Below are 18,511 nucleotides of genomic sequence, written 5' to 3' on the forward strand. Positions count from 1 at the left end.
TCACGTGATGCGGCAGTAACGCGATTTTCGCACATTGACTTGAAGTATTGATGGTACACATAAATATCAATAGTGCAAGGTCATAACCAAGTTAAATTGCCAAGTTAAGTATATAAATATTTTCAACACGCATTGTAGTTTCTAAAATATCCTGTCTAAATACTGCAATTTCTTTGTAAAAATTATGCTTGTATGACCGAATGCTATATTTGTTGCTGATTAGCGGCATGAAATATTAATATAATTAAACTGTTTTTTAGATTTCATCAGGATCGCAGCACTTTTCAGATACCTTAATATTTCTATAGTTGAAATGTAAAAGCTTACTTTGATCCATAGAATGTATGCCCTTGCACTATATCGATTTATTAGACCCCCACATTACCCTCCGATGTACTTGCATACAAATATACGACAGTGTCAATAAAATACGTGATGTACAGAAAATCTATTAATAAAATAATGAAGAAGATATTAAATTCAAGTTATTGGCCCACAGAATATCTTTAATTAATATTTTATTTAATTAGAGAATACATATTTTGTTAAGAAAATATTACTTGATCTGTCTTTCACCGCATACAAACTACGTCACGTTGTAAGAAATGACGTCATATTGACAAGTATATTGCGACCAGTGACTTGTTTATAACTTGTTATGTGGGATTAAATAACAACAAAACAACACGCTTTAGTATGTTTTTATGTATTTTGATGATTTCTTACTGGTTAAATTAGCAGATAAACTCATTTTGTGGCATTTTAAAGAAATGTTGTATGACGTATATTGTGTATGATGTCATAGTCAAGTTTTCCCGTACAAATTAGGCTCCGCCTCCTTTTTGTAACCTTAACTGTGCTGCGTAGCACATGCTGCAGTCTGGTGTGCATTGAATTAATTCATTTTGTGTTATAATTGGATTATATATCATAAAGTTGACAAGACCGGCAGTCGGTAAGTACAGGTTTAATTATAGTGGAGGGTAAAATTAACCCAAACGATTAGGTTAAAGTTCAAAAAGGGTCAAGGATCATCGCATATGCCACACTAGACGAATTTGATATTGTTAAGTAATCTCCCGTTGTTGATGTGACATTCAGTTACTGCCAATACTGGTGCGGATCCAGAATTTTTTTTCGGAGTAGGGAGAGGGTTCACATCTCAGTCAAAAAATTTCAGCCCAGAATTTCCTGACAAGCATGAAAAAAAAATTGACAAATAAACAAAATAAAAACAATGATATACGGGTCAATGTTTTCTAAGTTAGGGGGAGGATGTCCAAAGTCATTTTTTATTTGCTTCAGTATATAGGCCTAGTCTTGTTTAAATAACAAAGCAAATTCCAGGGGGGCGGGGGGGGGGGTCCAATCTCCCTATTCACTCCCTGTCCCTGAAATAACAATCTATTTTATGATTCCAATTAAATAGTATATTTTTTTCCATTTGACTAATTATACATATTTTGTTTCTTGTGTTTATATTATGCCTGTCTATTTGTCTGCAAAAATTATAACCTTGCCCATAAGTTTTAAGTGGGATGGGCTATACAAATGGCTTCCACATTTTATAGGTTTATTTTTTTGTGACAATTAAGACGTTTTATTTGGGTACCATTAATTTTTACCTCTGATCGCTTGACCTAGGATACACATTTTTACAAGAAAAATACCAAATTGTAAACGTGGCCTTAATTTTGATCAGTAGGTTCTAGGGCTTTCATGCTTAACATGTGTATTTTTTGTGAACTGTCAACAGTTATAAATATGTTTGACCTTGAACTCTAGGGTCAAGCCTTGATCCTAGAGTTTGAACCACCTAAAAAAATTAACCTTGGCAATTAACTTATAAACAGGAAGTACTAGGCATTTCTTATTTCACATTTGCATTCCTTGTGACAAGACTTTCTTCTGATATCAACAATTTGAACCCTTTGACCTTGACCTTTGAGTTTGACATATATTTGTGAAACTTCAACCTTCGCCATACCCTAGACTTCCATACAGGGACATCAGTGTTTCACAAACACATCTTGTCTTCATTATATTTTGGTGGTGCCTCCATATGAGGGCAAAATTCCAAAGAGAGATGTATACACAACAACAAACAAATTACTACTTAAGAAAATATAAAACATGAATATGTTGGTCATGCATATCTCTGCATGAAAAAAAAACAACAGCTTTTCAAACACTGTAACCATATTGTAACCCTTTCAAAACACTCATTTGAGCTTTTCTGGTTTCTTTATCATATAACGTCTGTTGTGACGTGTCGTCCATCTGTTTGTCTGAAAACTTTTTAAATTTTAAACTTCTCTAGAACCACTGGGCCAATTTTACCCAATTCTTATAGAAATATGTACATTTGTATGTCAGACTGTCCATCTGTATCAATAAATTTAACCTTGGTCATCACGGTCATATCTACTGAATGAGAAGAGACATGGAATTCATATTAATCTTATGTACTAGTATTTGTCTGTGAGAATGACATGTTTTTTTTTGTTACATGTGACCTAGAAGTCTGACCTACTTGCCAAAAAATTAAATTGTTATAAATTCATCATTTTGAAAGGGAAAAATTAGGGCATTCATATTACAATGCATGCATATTATTACCCCCTGGGGCAAAATCAAAATTCCTAAACTTTACTGCACATCTACATGACCCCACCAACCATCTCCCAAAAGATGATTAGGCTGCTGAGTAAAATTTAAGAGTTCAGGGAAGATGGGGCTTTTTGCATAAAAAACGTCATTTTTCGACCCCCATTTGACCCCCTGGGGCAAAATCAAAATTCCGTAACCTTTCTGCACATTTACATGACACCACCAACCATCTCCCAAAAGATGATTAAGCTACTGTGTAAAATGTAGGAGGAGTTCAGGGAAGAAAATTGTTACAGACGGACGGACGGACGGACAGACGGACGGACATGAGTAACAACAATATACCCGAACTTTCTTTAGAAAGTGCGGGTATAATCAGTTTGTATTATACAGCAACACTCGCTTAGTACGAACACTGATTCCACCTAGAATGTTTTCAATTTCCATGTTTGATCTGCTTATGATTTGTGTTTTTGATATGTATTTTTTGCGTGCATATTATGCTTAAAATTTTTTTTTTAATTTCCATTTGTTTCATATAATTCAATTCGAAAGAGTTGTAAAACTTGCAGGCTAGGGATAGATGAATATTTAATTTGTTGATCATTGTGCTTTAACTTTTTTATAGACACGTGCAAAGAGTGTTTTAAAAAAATATTTTCTATGAAAGCAGAAATTTTCATTAAGGATAAAAAATTTTGTTTGTTTCGTTATTTACGAATTATTCACGAAATTAAAGTCTAGTGTGTTCAATTTTCTATTGGAATCAGGTGCCATGGAGGAGTGAGCATCCCATGCCGATCTGGACACACTCGAGGTGTGTTCCTTGTCTTGATCGATTATCGGTCAATATATTGTTTGAATTCAGACAAATGCCAATTGCATTAATGTATAAATAACTTTGTTAATTTTTTGAAACAGTTTCTATGAGTGTTTATATTTAACCTGATCTCTATTTATACCCGCACTTTCTAAAGAAAGTTCGGGTATATTGTTGTTACTCATGTCCGTCCGTCCGTCTGTCACACTTTTCTTCCCTGAACTCCTCTTACATTTTACACAGTAGCCTAATCATCTTTGGGGAGTTGGTTGGTGGTGTCATGTAGATGTGCAGTAAGGTTTCGGAATTTTGATTTTGCCCCAGGGGGTCAAATGGGGGTCGAAAAATGACGTTTTTTTTATGCAAAAAGCCCCATCTTCCCTGAACTCCTCTTACATTTTACACAGTAGCCTAATCATCTTTGGGGAGATGGTTGGTGGTGTCATGTAGATTTGCAGTAAGGTTTCGGAATTTTGATTTTGCCCCAGGGGGTCAAATGAGGGTCGAAAAATGACGTTTTTTATGCAAGAAGCCCCGTCTTCCCTGAACTCCTTTTAATTTGACTCAGTAGCCTAATCATCTTTTAAGAGATTGTTGGTGTTGTCATATAGATGTGCAGTAAGGTTTCGAAATTTTCATTTTGCCCGGGGGGTCAAATGGGGGTAGATTTTTTTGTTTGAAATACTTGATATTTTTAATCGCCCTACACTCTAGAACTTCCTTAATATTTTATGTATCAGCTTTAAACCATGATCATTTGGAAAATGATTGGTTTGTTTTGCGTATGTATATGTGTAAAATGGTTTCAAAATTTGCATTTTCATGTGGATGGCAGAAAGGGGCGGGAAAAAATGGCCCCTGCGTAACCCAGGGGGTCATGATTTGTACAAACTAGAATCTACACCTTGAGAATCTTTTCATATTAATCATGCTCTTGTTGTTCTTGAAAAGGAGAATTTTGAGGAATTGTTTCCTTTTGTTCCTAAATAAAACTTTTATCCCTAATTGTGGCCTGACCTAGCCTTTGAGGTCATGATTTGAAAAACTAGAAATATGTCTATAGGACATGAATGTCCCACTGGATGTATATTACTCATGCTACAGGAAAATTTGTATTCGTGTCTTAAGTTTGTTGAAAATATCTCGAACAGTTTCTTTTGATTTGAAAATAAAATCTAAATAAATTGGATATAGATTATAAATCCTCGCCAAAGTATGTATAAGTGCATGCTAAACATAAAAATGTCTAAAATTATTTCTTAAAAAACTAAGCCAAATACAAATCAAAAAGGATGGAGGTCAAGGTCAGAGGAATGTGCAAGGTGAAGTTTTTGGTGAAGTTATCTGCATATAATGCTTGATAAAAATATCTTGAATGATTTAATGAAACTGAGCTTAACACATTTTCTAAGAAAAAAGAGGTCAAAGGAAAGGTTAGGGCCAAAATGTTAATTGTTGCAGTTGAAAAGTTAACATCAGTATGAATTTACTATTAGCATATGAAGTTTGATAAAACTAAAATTAATGGTTTATCTAAAACTTATATAAACACATATTTTAAAAAGTAAGGTCAAGGTCAAAGGAAAATTCAAGGTCAAAATAAGTTGACGTATTAATAGCTCTCAGCAGTATGTATCAGCATATGAAGTTTGATAAATATAGTTTGAATTGTTTACTCAAAACTGATCTAGACATTAATTTTAGAAAAGTGAGGTCAAGGTCACAGGAAAGGTCAAGGTAAAAAAGAGTGAAGCATTGTTAAGCTTACATAAGTATGTATCATCATGTGAAGTTTTATTACACAACTTGAATGGTTTCTTTAAAATAAAGCTAAACAGTAATTTAAGGACGCTAGGGGGTCAACAAATTATTTTCTTTTTATTAACCACCAGTTATAACTTAAATTTGGGGATATGATATCTTTAGCTGTCAACTATCATTTGGCAAAGAAAAATTTCATAAATTTTAGTTTTAAAATTTGATGATTTTATTATATCTTTATATGGAGCTCTTCTTCTAAAGGAGATCAAAATAATCTAAAATTGGCCACAACCATCCAGCCTCTTTAAAGAAAAGTTAAGTGAAGGTCAAAGGAAAAGTCAAAGTCAAAAAGATATTGCCGCAGTTGGATATTTTCATCAGTATGCATCAACATATGAACTTTGATAAAAATATCGAGAAAATTTCTTTGAGCCCGATGGAAAAACAGATGGAAGGGTGAAAACTTGAATCTACATTATATGAGGATGTTTTCATCTATCAATATTATACAAGCAAATTCAAAGAATTGTGGTCCTTTGCTTTCTGTGTTTTAGTGAATGGGATGCCATAATTTATGGCAGATTAAACCTAGAAAAAAAATATCTTTGTTTCCGCTTTCCCGACCTACCCTAATTTATAGTGCCGACCCTAACATTTTTTTTAATGCTTTTGTCCCATGAAGTGCAAGATTTCACCCAGGGAATTATAGTCTCCAATTGTGCAAGCTTTTCAAGACAGAAAGAAGTTTGAGTCACTCTATTATAAGTTTAAGTCACAGAAATGCTTGAAAACACCATTTCTTTTGTCTCTAATGTTACTTCTATACACGTTTTGATTAAGAACTAAAAAAAAAAATTCCAAAAAAAAAAATTGCTTACCTACCCTATAATTTTTCAGCCTGAAAGCGGAAACAAACATTTTTTTTCTAGGCGTTATGTGTCAAATATGCACCCATATCATATATGAAGAATCAGGGGCATTAAGACCCTAAATATGCCCCAACCATAATGGACAAAATATGATAAGTATTAAAAGAATTATGATTGAATCACACCTTTTCAGACATATTTTGATGAAAAAAACCACTATTAAGACATTCTGGGGTCAATACAAAAATAACACAATTTTCACTGATTTCTGGAAATTCTTATTAATTTTTTTCCCTGTAAATATGATTAAAGAAATAAAAGATGGATGTTTAATACAAGTACAACAGAAATGATCTTAAACTTGTGAATAGAAACTATTTTTTTTAGCTAAAAGTGGTAAAAAAAACGGATTCGAATGTAAAACAGTTGTTTTTGTCCCCAGTTTTCGCGAAAGCGGGGGGACATTAAATCTCATTCATCTGTCTGTCAGTCTGTAAGTCTGTCAGTCTGTCCGTCACAAAGACTTTAACCTTGCCCATAACTTTTGATTAAGTGGAGCTATGACTTTCATATTACACATGTGTATTCCTTGTTACAAGACCTTTCTTTGGGTACCACCAAATTTGACCTTTTGACCTTGACCTTTAAGTTTAACACAATTTTACACAAAAATTCCAAACTTTTACTTTGGCCATAACTTTTGAATGGTAGGTACTAGGACTTTCATATTTCACATATGTATTCTTTGTGGCAAGACCTTTCATTGGATACCAACAACCTTGACCTTTTGACCTTGACCATGCAGTTTCACCTACTTATGAAAAAACTTTAACCTTGACCATTACTTTTGAATGGTGAGGACTAAGGCTTTCGTACTTCACATATGTAATCCTTGTAAAAAGACCTTCCATTGGATACCAACAACTTTTACCCCTTGACCTTGGAGTTTTAACTACTTTTTAAACTTTAACTTTGGTCACAACTTTTAAACAGTAGATACTAGGACTTTTATTTTTCACATATGTATTCTTTGAGTCAAGACATTTCATTGGATACCAACAACCTTTACCTTTTGACCTTTGAGATTTACATACTTATGAATAAACTTTAACCTTGACCATAGTTTTTGAAATGTGAGGGCTAGGGCTTTCCTCTTCACATATGTAATCCTTTGAGAAGACCTTTCATTGGATACCAACAACTTTCACCCTTTGACCTTGACATTGAAGTTTTCACTACTTTTAAAAAACTTTAACTTTGGTCACAACTTTTGAACGATAGATAATAAGACGTTCATATTTCACATATATATTCTTTGTGGCAGGAGCTTTAATTGGATATCAACAACTTTGACCTTGACCTTAAAGATTTACGTACTTATGAATAAACTTTAACCTTGACCATAACTTTTGAACGGTAATGGCAAGGACTTTCATACTTCACATACATAATCCTTGTGAGAAGACCTTTCATTGGATATCAACAACTTTGACCCTTTGATCTTGACCTTGGAGTTGACCTACTTTAAAATCTTTCACTTTGGCCATAAGTTTTTAACGGTCAGGATTAGGGTTTTCATCCTTCAAAAAAATCAACTTCAATGATAATTTCTAAATAAATGACAAATGATAGGGTGTTCATATTAGACACAATATGTCATAAAAAATAACATCTCACTCACAAACACACCGAAAGCGGGGCACTACAATTCTTTGAATTTGCTTGTATGTATTTAACATAAAAATACATTGAATGCACAAAGTGAACAAACAAGAAATGTATTCAACTAACATTTTTAATAACAATTCATTAAACTTGACAAAAATAACAATGAGGGATTTCAGTTTGCATAAACAAATTCCAGAACTCCCATCACCCACCTATACTTTTTCCAAAAAGATCATTGATAGAAGTTTAACATCACACCATTCATGCCTTAAACACTACATTTACTCATAATAAGATAATGTTTATCATCCTCACAATGTCATAAAAATGACCTAAGCATCAAAGAATTAGTTATTCTAGTACATGTTTGTCTGGAAAGGTTTTGTAATTACATTGTATTACAAAAAATAACAAGTACTATTATATAGTCATGTTAATTATTAACAAAGTTCAATATGCAAATAAACACATTGCATAATAAACTATAATTGTTACTATTATCTGAGAAATATTTTGTGATGCATTATGCATTTTACATCAGTAAATTAATTTCAATAACAATTAATCATATGATAATAACAAATCATTTCATTTGTCAAAGTACATAATTCATCTTTCAATATTTACAACCGAACTTATTAAACTCATGCAATGAATCTAATACGTTTTTGGGATGTACTATATTTAAATTTCTCAATTATATAACAGATGTTAAGAAATCACAATTTAAACATTAAAAAAAAACATAGATACATAAAAATCCCTATTTACAATTAATTAATAACAATATATACACAGCCTTCCACTATATTGTTGAAAAGAATAATTGGAGTCTAATGCAGTGGATATCATAACCTGCGGATTGATTGATTGACTGTTTATTGTTTAACGTCCCTCTTGAGAATTTTCATTCATATGGAGACTCCTATAATCTGCAGAATGTTCACTCTCAATAAACCAATGTCACAATTCATGTCACTCTTCCGTTGCACTCATTTCACTTTCTGTTGAGCCATCCATTACTGCAGGTTGCACAGCTGCATCCTCAAGGCAGTCAGCCCAGTCTTGAATAGGTCTTACTGCAAAGTTCGTGCGTCTTTCATAGCCAAGAAACCACAATACTGAGGCCACATGGGCACATGCCCTGACAACTCTGGCTCCAGCATGACACTGACAATACCAACAAGTAACAGCTTCAGTAACAGGATATTGTTTTGGACCATCTCCAGGCATCCTACAATTAAAATATAAATATCAAAATTAAATTACTTTATATATTATGTAACTATGCACATTTTGTCTATAACTATGGAATGAGGGGGGTTACTTGTACAGTGTATATACATTTGCATAAGATTTTCTTTATATATGAGAAAAAGGGAATAATTTATTAATATCACCAGGTATAATATATAATTATTTCATTCATGAAATAAATTTTAATTGCAGTTTTATTGATTTACCTATTTGAGTTTAATGAATAAAATCTGAGGCAAAGACATTATTGGGTACTTTAAATTAAAACAAAAAAGATGAACCTTGTAATGACAAACATTTCTTTTTCATTTAAATGGTGATTTACGTGAATTTATACTATTCCATTTTTTTTATTATTATTTAAGTATTTTTAATACTTGCAATAGTTTAATTTTACATTAATAATATTTTAATTAATAAGTTTAAAAAAACAACAAAAATACATTGTTCCCACAAGAAAAATAGAAAGAATTTATATTGTTTATTCTGCAAAGAACATTAATTAGATTTAGTGATGATGTTAGCTTATTTTTAAGAAACATTTTTTTTATTTCTTTAACGGTTTAACATAAAAAAAAAACAAAAAAAAAAAAAAAAAAAAAAAAACAAAACAAAAAAAAAAAATTCTTACCATTTTTTTTTTATTTTTGATTGTTATAGCACACCATACATTTACACAAAGTACACAGGTACCAGGGTAAAGGTCTCTTGAATTGAACTTGAATACACAAACGCTAGACTCGGTTGTATTTGTTCTCAGACAGAAAAATATGTTATAAACACCAACCTAGAAATGTAGTATATTTATATTTTAATGCCGTATATGTAAAGATTTTCACAACTGATAAAACGCGGCTAATCATGCAGATCAACCGGCCGATCGAGGGTTCATGAATGAATCATGAATATTAGAGTCTAAATCAAAAAGAATGATATCGATGATTAAGTCATTTTTTTTATAATCTATTTTTTTCTTTGAAAGAAGATAGCATGTTGTGTTCCTGTTTGATATATTTTAGATACACATTTTCTATTTTCAACTGTTTGACATGCATGTGATGATTACCGTCCCCCCGAGTTCATGGAGTTAGCGGAGTCTGTCATGTCGAATCTTCTATCATTAATAAGTATAGAAGGGGATTTAATTTTGAACAGTGCATGTAAAATTACAATTGCTCTGATTTTCAATTCATCCCTACCTGTTAAATGGTTAGAACTTCGATAAATCTACCGTCACATTTTCTTTTTCCTCCAACTTTGTTTACGTCTGAATATAAAAACCGAAACCGGAAGCGATCAAAATCGGCCTCAAAAAACATCGTTTTATATATTTTTCATGGTGGCCGCATGCAAACAACAGAATGATACTTTGGGAAATAATTAATTGTGCCATTTTAAACAATCTATTAAATTTGTATCGTGTTGTTTGCGTGCGGCCATATCTAAATCTTGTTTTGAATGTGAGAATTTGATGGAAATTTCTCAATTCCGGAAAAATCACACAACTTCACATCGTGATAACTCAACTACAAATCAAATGTTGAAAATTTTATTGCTATTTACATCAAACTGGACATCTCGTTATATGAAAAAATAAACCAACTTAAGGATAGCACTGGTATAAAATTTTTTAAAAAATATTGGGCAGCTCATATATGCTTACTGCCCCTGATTCTTTTTAAAAATTAGGTCAAAGGGGAAAAATCATAGCATGCTCTGAAACATTTTGTTGCAGGTAATATACATGTCAAATGTGAAAGTCCTATCTCTTTTGACTCAAAATTTATATATACAATAAAATATTTTTGAAAGGTAGGTTAAACTTCTAGGTCAAGGTCACAGAGTCATGATATATTTAGAAAAGTCTTTTCACATGTAATTAACATTTATAATTTGAATGTACTTTCTTTTCTCTTTCAAATTGATCAATTTGAAATGTTATTTTTTGAAACGTGGGTAAAGGTCTCACTTGGGTTAAAAAATCATAGTATATTTAGAAAGTTTTGTGGTAATGTATATGTGAAATATGAAAGCTCTATCTCTTTTTACTCAAAAGTTATGACCAAGGTTAAATGTATTGTGACAGATGCACATACTAGCTGTTAATAAGATGGACAAACTGACAGACAAATGAGATTTAACGTCCCCTCCCTTTCCCCAAAACGGAGGACAATAATGCTCTTGCTGTTCTTGAGAAAAAGATTTATTATGATGGAAAAAATCCCCTTCATATTTCTTAATGCAAATAAATATTATGTTTTTATGTCATTTTGTTTGTTGTTAAACATCCCTCTCAGGAATTTTTCACTCATATGGAGACACCACCACTTGTAAAATAATGAGGACAAGTTAGATTTGAGGTCAGCATTCATTTTAGGAGTGTTTAACCATTAAGACATAAAGAAATATTAACTCAATCCTTCCCCTCACCCCTTCCCACAGCCCTGTTTGTTTATGTATGCAAACTACTACTTGTGTTACATTAAAAAAAATTATACAAATAGTTTAATGTGGTCCATCTCTGAATGATTTTCATTCTTAATTCTAGGAAGATAGGTTGACACAAATTCATGAATAAAATGTCAAGTAATCTTATCATTGATGCACTTTTATTTAACTTAATGCAGTCATATTGTGAACATTTCCAGCTCATTAGGAGAGTGGGAATGACCTCCAGGGGTTCATGACCTTTATACCATTAAATTTACATAACATAATAACACAAGAAACAAAATTATGGATAGTCAAATGGAAAAACTTTCCAACTATACAGGGACAGGGAGTGGATTGGGAGACTGCCCTCTCACCCCCCCCCCCCCCCACCCCCCACCCAGAATTTGCAGGACTATAATATATACTGGAGGAAATAAAAATTACTTTGGATGCCCTCCACCTTACAAAACAGACCCAAACATAACTTCTTTTTCTTTGCTTCTCAGGAAATTCTGGTCTGGAAACCCCCCTCCCTCCCAGTCCCAGAAAAAAAAATATGGATCTTGTAGGCCTAACTGAATGTAACGTTGATAACGGGGGATAACTCTTCAGAATGTCAAATTCGTCTATAGATGCAGCATCGGATGACCTTTGATTCTTTAAACTTGAACGTAACCGTTTGCATTGCAAACTATTTTACCCAAATCTATACCAAAACTTTGTACTCACCGATTGTCATTATTTAGGTCCTGTAATCTTCATGAAATATAACCCAATTAAAACACAAAATGAAATAATATATACTGACATATATGCAATGATGTGTATACCACATTAGTAGCCTACTGCACGTGCAGTGAAATCTAAAAATGATAATGCCAATGGTAAAACTGGTACTTGAGTTGGGTACGTGACGCAAGCCCAATGTGAAGCAGGTTTTCAAATACATGTATAGTGCAAGAACAAATTGAAAATTATCATTTACGAAAGATGTTTTATCTTAACTTTGCCATCTAGGCCTATTTCCAAAAACAGGCAAATAAGGTGTGTTTGTGTGTGTGTGTTGATGGGAGAGGGATGGGGGTTGACTACATTTATTGTGTATATGGCAGCTTTCAAGAAGTTTAGAACTGCCTAATCAAATATAAATAAACTGCACATTTTTAAAAATTCATCAAACACGATTTACACTAATTTGAGTAATATTATTTGTTGTTGATCTATAGATATGAGAAAATAGATTTAAAAAGGTCCAATTATGTGCCAATAATTTATAACCCCCACCCCCCTTTATCAAACCTAATTTATATAATTAATTTAATTCTGTTGTTTAATTTCAGACTGGTAATGAAATAAGAATATGAAATACCTATTAGATGGAGGCCCATGGGTCAGATGGTCACCTGAGCAAGCATATTATGCTCAATTTGATAAAACATGTACTATGTAAATTATTGAATTATATTGACTTTTCCCTTGGTAAAGCCCAATATGAAGAAGTGTGCATTTAGAGGCAAACACCTTAGTGCGGGTATTACTGTCTCATGACAGTATCTAGTTTTAGATCTGTCTTTGATTTTGGTCCTCAACCTTAACCCCCTCCCCCGCATTCACGCATTTTAGCGCATATACCATTTCCTATTTCTAACGCAAAGTCACGCATATACCGTTTCCCCGCAATCACGCATTTTCACGCACTTTAAAAAGTTCATTTAATCTTTAATTTAATGCCAATAACCTTCTATTTTATACTTGCAAAAATCTCATAAAATAAGAAAAGTTATTTTTGTATTAAAATATATCGTCAGAATATTATTTACGCTAAACTTTAGAGAAACGTGTACCACGCTAAAAGGTGCTTGCGGGGAAATGGTAAATTTCTATTTCTATGACGTGGACGTTAAGTGCATGTTGCATAACAATTCAGTAAGTTGTAAAGAGTTAAGCTTGCTTGCTTTTACATATTTACCGGGTATATAGTATTTCTATCAAATTTAGGTCCCGGAGCAAATTTGAGCGAAGAATCAACTTTGAATCCCATATCTATAACTACCAATACCGCTACCAATACCTCTACCACTACCACTCATGTACCCATAGTTACCACTGTTGTACCCAACAAACCAAAGAAAATCACGATCCTACGAGAAAACAACTGTAACGGTAAAACACCATTAAAATCATTTTAATTGAATGCAACTTAGATTTCTTTCGTTTGAATATGTGTATCATGAGTGACAATTATTTACATTTTTATAATAAATAAATACAGAAATAATTATAAAAACGATATTTGGACTAATACTGTTTACAAATGAATTAAGAAATAAAAACTGTTGAAAATAGTTTTTGATATAGTTTTTTTAATGTACATTGATATGGAACTTGGATCTTTTGAAATAAAAAAAACATGTGTTCTTTTCCAGTTCCAACTAGTAAAGATTCTGAAAGTTATTCGATTTCCAGAGGTAATATACTTATAATTAAATTTAATTTTTAAAATTCAAAACATTAAAAATTAATTGTTTTGTATTCAATCCTTATACATAATTATAAGTAATTATATCAACACTATAGTAACTACAGTTTACAATGTTTGGTCATTAGAAAGTGTCTCAAGCAAAATTCAACTATTCATTATGATTCAGAATGTAATGTGATGGTGACAGAGTTTGGATTGAGGAGAAACTCCTGTTATTCATTATATTTTAGGCATTTTTAAAGCATTATATGAGTTCTACATGTTTTTTTTTTCCTCCAGGATGGGAATCGATTTCTATTTTTAATGATCCCAGTGGAACCAAGAAGTCTGAAATAGCAGTTGTCTTTGATGACGATGAGGACACGTGTTTTACACTCCCAACCCAAGAAGACTTCACGCCTTTCTTAATGATGAGAATGCCGACAGAACCTGTCTTCGGTATTCAGGCAAAAGCTTTCACTCTTAACATATCAGGGATAGGCATATCATGTGACAGGCACTCAAATGCCCGGATGCTTCAGGTAAATAAGACACAAACCTTCTAATGTAAATATTTCTTAAAACAGCTTTTTTAAATTCAACGTAAAGAAGTATAATTTTTAGAGAAAAAAAACCTTTCATTAAGGTCTTCTGTTTCTAACGGAAGACCTTCTACTGATTCTGTTGGTAGAGATTATTATTCTTTTTTTTTCTTCTACTTCCTAGATGCCAATTTTATCCCACTCATTTATCAATTGATTTCGCTCAAATTTTCAGAGGTACTAGAAGTTACTAAACTCTATCAGAATGCTGTCGAAAATTTCAGAATCACTTCCAGTTTTGAGTTATTGCCCTTTAAACGAAAATTTATAGGCTTTCGTTTCCAGATAAAGGCTCAGAGACGGCTAGAGCTGGAGCAGAAATTCTACTGATTTTAGATAATAAAGGGATTGAAGTTGTGCACATCGGCTTTTGTTTTTCGATTTCTCTATTCAAAATGGCGCTATATAGGGATAAAAAATTAGAAGGCTTAAAAGAACCAAAAATTACTCGTATTTTGCTTTTTAACTTTTAAACTTAAAATATTTTGCTAAAATATATAGAACATAATTTGTGCAGAATTAGAAGATCTTTCAAATGATATCTCGGAAAAAAAGACTGACCCATAAATTAAGGGATCTAGAGGGGCCAAAAGTTTTTCCAGATATCTCAAAAGTATTGAGAATTTGTCATACATTAAATAAGCAAAGTTGTTGACAATCTTTGGTAAAATCTACTGATGTCATCAAAATACGTCCTGTGACGTCGCCGGAAACCACCCCCAAATCGGAAGTTGTCCGAAACTGCATATTTTTGCCGTTTTTGAATGTTTGTGGGAAATATTTGTCACTAGAAGCATGAAACTTAATTTTCCGTCCGTCGACGTCACTTCCGGTCAAACATGAAGTAGCAAAAAATGGCTTACTTTTGCAATTTTCAAAATAGATTTAAAAGATTTAAATCATTAGAGGTGTGATTTCTCTCTCTTTTTTTTTAAATAAAAATATTTCCTGTCAAAGAGGACGGAAGACCTACTCGTTGCTTTGCAACGAACTTTCCTCTAGTTTTGAATATATTTTTAAGGAATTCTTCAATTTCAGTATCGGTCGACAAGGAGCACCGATAACGTGGATAAAAGACACACACAAAAAAAAATACTTTTTTCTTTAGAAATCACCAATATTCTTTTCAGATCTATCTTCAGATAGGTTAGTTGAGTAATGTTTGCACGGTAAAGTGGCAGAATTCTGTAAGATTCTGGCTAAATATTGAAAATGTGTGCAAAATTTTGTATAGAAATGCATAAAAACGACAAATGCCCCATATCTAAGCAGCAAGGAATACAATAGATTTCTTTGTATCTTACGGATTAATTATTTATTTTAACAATTCATGCATCAAAATTTTGCTTGTGTAATTTATCCTTATTAGTTTTAATATTCACAAGTCAGCCAATCGTCGCCGAATCATTAAGCTCTGAGCTACAGTTTGATTTGAACCATCGGCCGAAATTTTGGACACCCTTATTGTCGAACGACGGACGACCGACTTAATTAACTAACCGCCGATGGTCGGACGATGATCGAAGGTTGGTCGACGGATAACTTTAATTGAAGAAATTGGCAACCAACGCAGAAAATTATAACTTGGGCCGATGCACACAAATTTGGTCGGCCGACAAAAATAAAAAGGTCAAAATCGGCAACAGTCAACAGCCGATGAACGGTCGACTGTCACCCGAAGATTTTCATTTTTGCTTCATAAACAGTCTGCCGCTGGTCATTTTTGGAAATGTGACTGTGGTTATACAGCAGAGCATATGTGATAGTTATTACTATTGTTATTAATTTTGTTATTGATTTTACCCCTCATATCTCTAGGTATCCTACAGAGCCATCAAGGAACCGACCCAGTTCTGTACTCTGACAGACAACAAGGCTGTACCTGACGCTTTTTCACGTTGTGTGTTTCGTTGTGACTGTCCAGACCCCGCCCACTGTAGAGACGTCAATCTGTATTTAGCCAGTGGTAATGCTAAGGGGGCGTGGTCTCTCTGTGAAGTGAAAGCTACTAATTCCTAAGTTTGTTTGAATTAAGAAGGGAATAGAACTTTTAAATGAGAATAAGAATAACAGGATGAGATTTTAATAGAAGGATTTTTAATATCCTAGTCAGAAAAGTAGTGAAAATAAATGATGTTGATGAAAACGAATTAGTTGAAAATATACAATGTCATAATCTTTTTCAATAAAGAAATGTATCAATTTAGGTGTAATTTTTATTCAAATTTTCGATGTTTTGCTAGGAACATTTCAAAAGTGTTATTTCTTTCAATTAAAATTTATATGTTAAAAGGTTATACATTTGTTATCTTTGGTGGAATAATTGATGTTTTGCTTTTTTATTTGAAAATGGAAACAGTCATTATTGAAATGTAAAATTTATAAATGGGATTTTTTGGGGAACACAGCCAGTCTATTAAAATAACAGTGCATAAAATCAATTTTCATCTGTTTCTATATCTTATAACAGCTTGTTATATTCTTTCAAAATCAATGAAAAACCCAGACATTTAACAAAAGACCATAAATATTATTATATAAGATCATTATTTCTCATTGATTTACATAATTGTTCAGTCTTATACAGAAACAAATGGAGATCACGAAAATCTTATTCATTTCTGTTTGCATACTTTTTATAAATTGTAACAGTTTGAAATATTCTTTCAAAATTAATGACAAAGGGAATTAAAAAAGAAAAACATCAAACCATAATTATATTTTATAAAAGATAAATATTCTAAGATAAATATTTCTCAATGATTTGCACTATTGTTCAGTATTAAAAAGAAAAACATGGAGATAACGAACAAGGTTCATAAAACATTGCAAAATAAGAGCAGAGCAAACACTAACCTTTAAATCATCAAGGGCGGGCCTTTATTCTCCCACACATCTGGTAAATAAAAAGAGAATCATAGTTGTCATATTGATACATATCATCATGTGACAAAAACAAAGCTATTGCTTATCATATATGAACATTTCTTAAAAATTTCAAACATCTACTATAATTCTCTTTATAAAGAATCTAGAAAAAATGGGAAAAAGCCTACATCAATAATTGTTTTATTTTCATTCAAATAAATCTTTAACTAACATACTAATTAGTATTATAAATAGGAAAACAATTAATGTTTTTTAAGATATTTACCTCTAGTAAGCAATATGATAATGAAAGCTTTTCTGATTAACATTCACATAAAAGATATACCGGTACATGTAGATCATAATTTTGATAAGTTTTTGTGTATGTATCCCGTCTAATGAAGATCAAGCCTTGTCTAAATAATCATGATTAACGAGGGATTTTATAACATAAAGGAAATGACATAAAAACATTCTTTTCAAATTTAGGAGGGATATCGGGATACAATGTCATTATGATATCGAAATATTGATATGTGTTCAAATTGTGGCCCTTGGGTTAAAGTAGTGTCATGAAAGGGGCTCAAACTTTACATTGAGATAAATAGTCGATCTTATAAACATTTGTGATATTGATATACGATCATCATGTGACAAAAATGAGATTGATTGTCAAACGTCACAATCAGGAGGGGATCAAAACAGATAAAGATATAGTATTTTCCTTGCAGTAGAGCAGGTCAGGTGGTACTAAGCTGAGTATTTTTGTCCTTTGACCCCTGGTTTTTCTTTTCTTGTATTAGATACGAGGATCCATAAAGTTCTTGGATAAATGTTGTAATTTACTTCATAATGACCGCACTGGTACATGATGTAAACAAAAAAAAGTTAAATAGAGATCATAATTTGAAAAAAAAATATATAATTAAAGAATATACACTTTTTCAGAACTTGAAAGGTGTAATTACTTCAAATATATGGATTCTGATTGATTGATTGTATATTGTTTAAAGCCGAGTCGGTAATTTTTAGCTCACCTGAGCCGAAGGCTCAAGTGAGCTTTTCTGATCAAAATTTGTCCGTTGTCTGTCGTTGTTGTCGTTATCGTCGTCGTTGTCGTCGTAGTCGTTGTCGTTGTAAACTTTTCACATTTTCATCTTCT

The 18,511-nt window shown here is 32.3% G+C and overlaps 1 protein-coding gene across 1 annotated transcript; it reads left to right on the forward strand.

The window, feature by feature from the left end:
* The first annotated feature begins 12,287 nt into the window (after positions 1 to 12,287).
* LOC134233224 (uncharacterized) lies at positions 12,288 to 16,682 on the forward strand. Its single transcript, XM_062715208.1, has 5 exons — positions 12,288 to 12,324; positions 13,417 to 13,581; positions 13,845 to 13,886; positions 14,180 to 14,421; positions 16,300 to 16,682. The coding sequence occupies exons 1-5, from the start codon at positions 12,288 to 12,290 to the stop codon at positions 16,498 to 16,500; spliced, it is 687 nt and encodes a 228-aa protein (XP_062571192.1). The 3' UTR covers positions 16,501 to 16,682.
* Positions 16,683 to 18,511: the final 1,829 nt, after the last annotated feature.

The sequence above is a fragment of the Saccostrea cucullata genome, unplaced genomic scaffold (assembly GCF_032062105.1).
Source record: "Saccostrea cucullata isolate Sc308-1 unplaced genomic scaffold, CSIRO_AGI_Scuc_v1 ctg4106, whole genome shotgun sequence".
Lineage (NCBI taxonomy): Eukaryota > Metazoa > Mollusca > Bivalvia > Ostreida > Ostreidae > Saccostrea > Saccostrea cuccullata.

What these genes read in the sequence shown, in the direction of transcription:
- LOC134233224 (XM_062715208.1), top strand. Translation starts at nt 12,288, where the DNA reads ATGATAATGCCAATGGTAAAACTGGTACTTGAGTTGG. An exon ending in AAAACTGGTACTTGAGTTGG is followed by an intron (nt 12,325 to 13,416) that starts GTACGTGACGCA and finishes TATCAAATTTAG; the next exon opens with GTCCCGGAGCAAATTTGAGC. An exon ending in ACGAGAAAACAACTGTAACG is followed by an intron (nt 13,582 to 13,844) that starts GTAAAACACCAT and finishes GTTCTTTTCCAG; the next exon opens with TTCCAACTAGTAAAGATTCT.